Genomic DNA, 2632 nt, shown 5'->3' with positions numbered 1-2632 from the left:
GAGAGAGAGAGAGAGAGAGAGAGAGACAGAGAGAGAGACAGAGACAGAGACAGAGACAGAGACAGAGACAGAGACAGAGACAGAGACAGAGAGAGGTATGTGCATGTGTTTTGAGAGAGGGCCTTAGGTAGCCAGGCTGGCCTCCAACTGGATATGTTGCCAAGGATGTTTACTGGTTCTCTGGCCTCTCCTTCCCCAGTTCCAGGATTATAAGAATGTGTTACCCTTGCTCCCCTACTCTACAGCACTGGTACACTGATTAGGACATCTTATCAATCATTACAGAGTCAGTGATACAGGAACTCTTTAATTTTTATGTCCTCAGATGGGTAAGTGTGGCCAGGGTAGGAGGGGGCAATTTACCAATCTGTTACTAAGTTTGTTTTTTTTTAACAGTTTGACAAGAACTTTTGTGCAGGTTAATTATAACTCTGTTACACTTATGCTTGGCAGCTTCAAGAAAAACATGGAGATGTGTTCACAGTGCACTTGGGACCGAGGCCTGTGGTTGTGTTGTGTGGGACACAGACGATAAGGGAGGCTCTGGTGAACCACGCTGAAGCTTTTTCTGGCCGGGGGACCATTGCTGCAGCTCAGCTAGTTATGCAGGACTATGGTGAGATATTGGAGAGGGTAGAGTGGACAATGTGACCCAGAAAAGTGAGCTTAAAAGGTGAGGCCCAGCTCTGGGGAATGACTGAGGATTCTCTGAACTTCCAATGTAACCTATATTCCTCCTTCCTTCTTAGGTATATTTTTTGCCAATGGGGAACGCTGGAAGACCCTTCGGCGATTCTCTCTGGCCACCATGAAAGAGTTTGGGATGGGAAAGCGGAGTGTGGAGGAGAGGATAAAGGATGAAGCCCAATGTTTGGTGGAGGAACTGAAGAAATACCAGGGTAAGTCTCAGAGCAAGGGTCCAATTCTGTTTAACCAACGACATCCCTCCAACCACTAGGGTCTATTATTCTATTTAGAGTACAAAGGTAGCCAGCAGCAGGTCCTGATGGCTTCTGGAACACCAGAGCCTAGAAGTCTGAGAAGTGATGGAGGAAGAGTAGCAGATGGGAGTGGAGTGGGCTGGACTCATGAATCCACACAGGAAATCCCTGAACCTTTCTCCATCCTTTTCGACCATTGGTAGTTAACTATCATCTCAGAGTAAAAATGTTGACTGGAAGGAGGTTCAGTATGTAGACTAACTACACACACTCTACCTCTGAGTCCCAGAATCCTCATCCCAGTTGTGATTAGTTTAATTCCATTATTGAAGTTAGCCTTCCTGCTTTTGTATATGAATAGCATCACATCTTCTTTACACCACTGATGGAAATTAAATAAAATGGTACATGCATCACTGAGCATAGGGGCTGCACCATGATATGTGCAAATATGGTAGCCGGTGTTTCTATTCTTTGAGTAGTGAAAGGGGCATCTTCACCGAGGTGAGGATGATGACAACTGTTCTCCATGTCCTTGACCCCATTTCTCTTATCCTGCCTCCTCATTCTCTAGGAGTACCCCTGGATCCCATCTTTCTCTTCCAGTGCATCACAGCCAACATCATCTGCTCCATTGTCTTTGGAGAGCGCTTTGACTACACAGATGACCAGTTCCTTCATCTGCTGAATCTGATGTATAAGATCTTTTCACTCTTAAACTCATTCTCTGGTCAGGTAAGTGCTTGGGAAGAAAGGAGCATCCAAGGTATAGTTAAGAAGAAGCTGATTTGTGGGTGAAAGAGGGAGTGTCTTAGGGCTGGAAAAAAAAGTCATAGACATCATGGAGGACAAGGATGTTTTGACCTGAGGCAGGGTGGGAGTGATGGTGAGCAAGATGGAGACACGTGAATGTAGAAATTCAGTGCCATACACATACATATGAAATGATAAAGTGGGTGATGTGGGTACAGCCAGATAGTAGAAGACTTGCTTTTCATGCATGTTTCCCACCTCTTTATATCCTGGGTAAGGTGGTATACAACATGGGCAACTCTAGCACATGGAAGCAGGGAGATGAGAAATTTAGAGTGATCTTTGGCCAGTCTTCCTTACATGAGACCTTGTGCCCATAAACCAAAAAACCCAGAAATTAAAACAAAGATAATTAAGCAAAGCAGATTGTAAGAGATAGTAGAGGAATAGAAACGGGAGATACAGAGAATAAAAGACAAAGGTTAGAGATAGATTCAGAAGTATAATGTGTACATTCAGACTCCAAGCTCTTGGCACTAATGAAATTTATTCCCCTTGAGAAAGAAGTAGGAGGTGAGGCTTCAAAGGCAAAACACAGCAGCAACAGCTGCTACAAGGAGGTCTTTTTGCAGGTTGGCATTTTTAAGGGGAAAGTTGGAGTCTGTCTGGGGTGAGTTCTTAAAACCTGACTGCACATTCCTGAAATAATGAATTTTGATTGCTGAACCTTGGTGTTTTGTGTCAGGAATGATTCAGTGGCCAAATGAGGGTATGGACCTTGTGAACTGGTTGTATAAATACAATCTAATGGTTTAGCAAGGGGAGAAAGGTCAAACACAAAACTTACTGATACAATGTCTACCATGATTGCCATCCTTTGCCCTGCCAGAGTCCTCTCTCTCTCTCTCTCTCTCTCTCTCTCTCTCTCTCTCTCTCTC

General features: G+C 44.3%; 1 protein-coding gene across 2 annotated transcripts in view; it reads left to right on the top strand.

Moving 5' to 3' along the window:
- Window positions 1-2632, top strand: part of LOC110288440 (cytochrome P450 2B9) — a 23163-nt gene that overhangs the window by 4852 nt on the left and 15679 nt on the right. For both annotated transcript variants that reach the window (XM_029473851.1, XM_021154794.2), the window contains exons 2-4: window positions 454-616; window positions 750-899; window positions 1516-1676. In XM_029473851.1, coding sequence (XP_029329711.1) covers window positions 454-616; window positions 750-899; window positions 1516-1676 — 474 coding nt within the window. The remainder of the gene's footprint in view (window positions 1-453; window positions 617-749; window positions 900-1515; window positions 1677-2632) is intronic.

This window comes from Mus caroli, unplaced genomic scaffold (assembly GCF_900094665.2).
Source record: "Mus caroli unplaced genomic scaffold, CAROLI_EIJ_v1.1 scaffold_12858_1, whole genome shotgun sequence".
NCBI lineage: Eukaryota > Metazoa > Chordata > Mammalia > Rodentia > Muridae > Mus > Mus caroli.
Note: the sequence above shows the minus strand (reverse complement) of the source record. Positions and strands in the feature narration are given on the sequence as shown.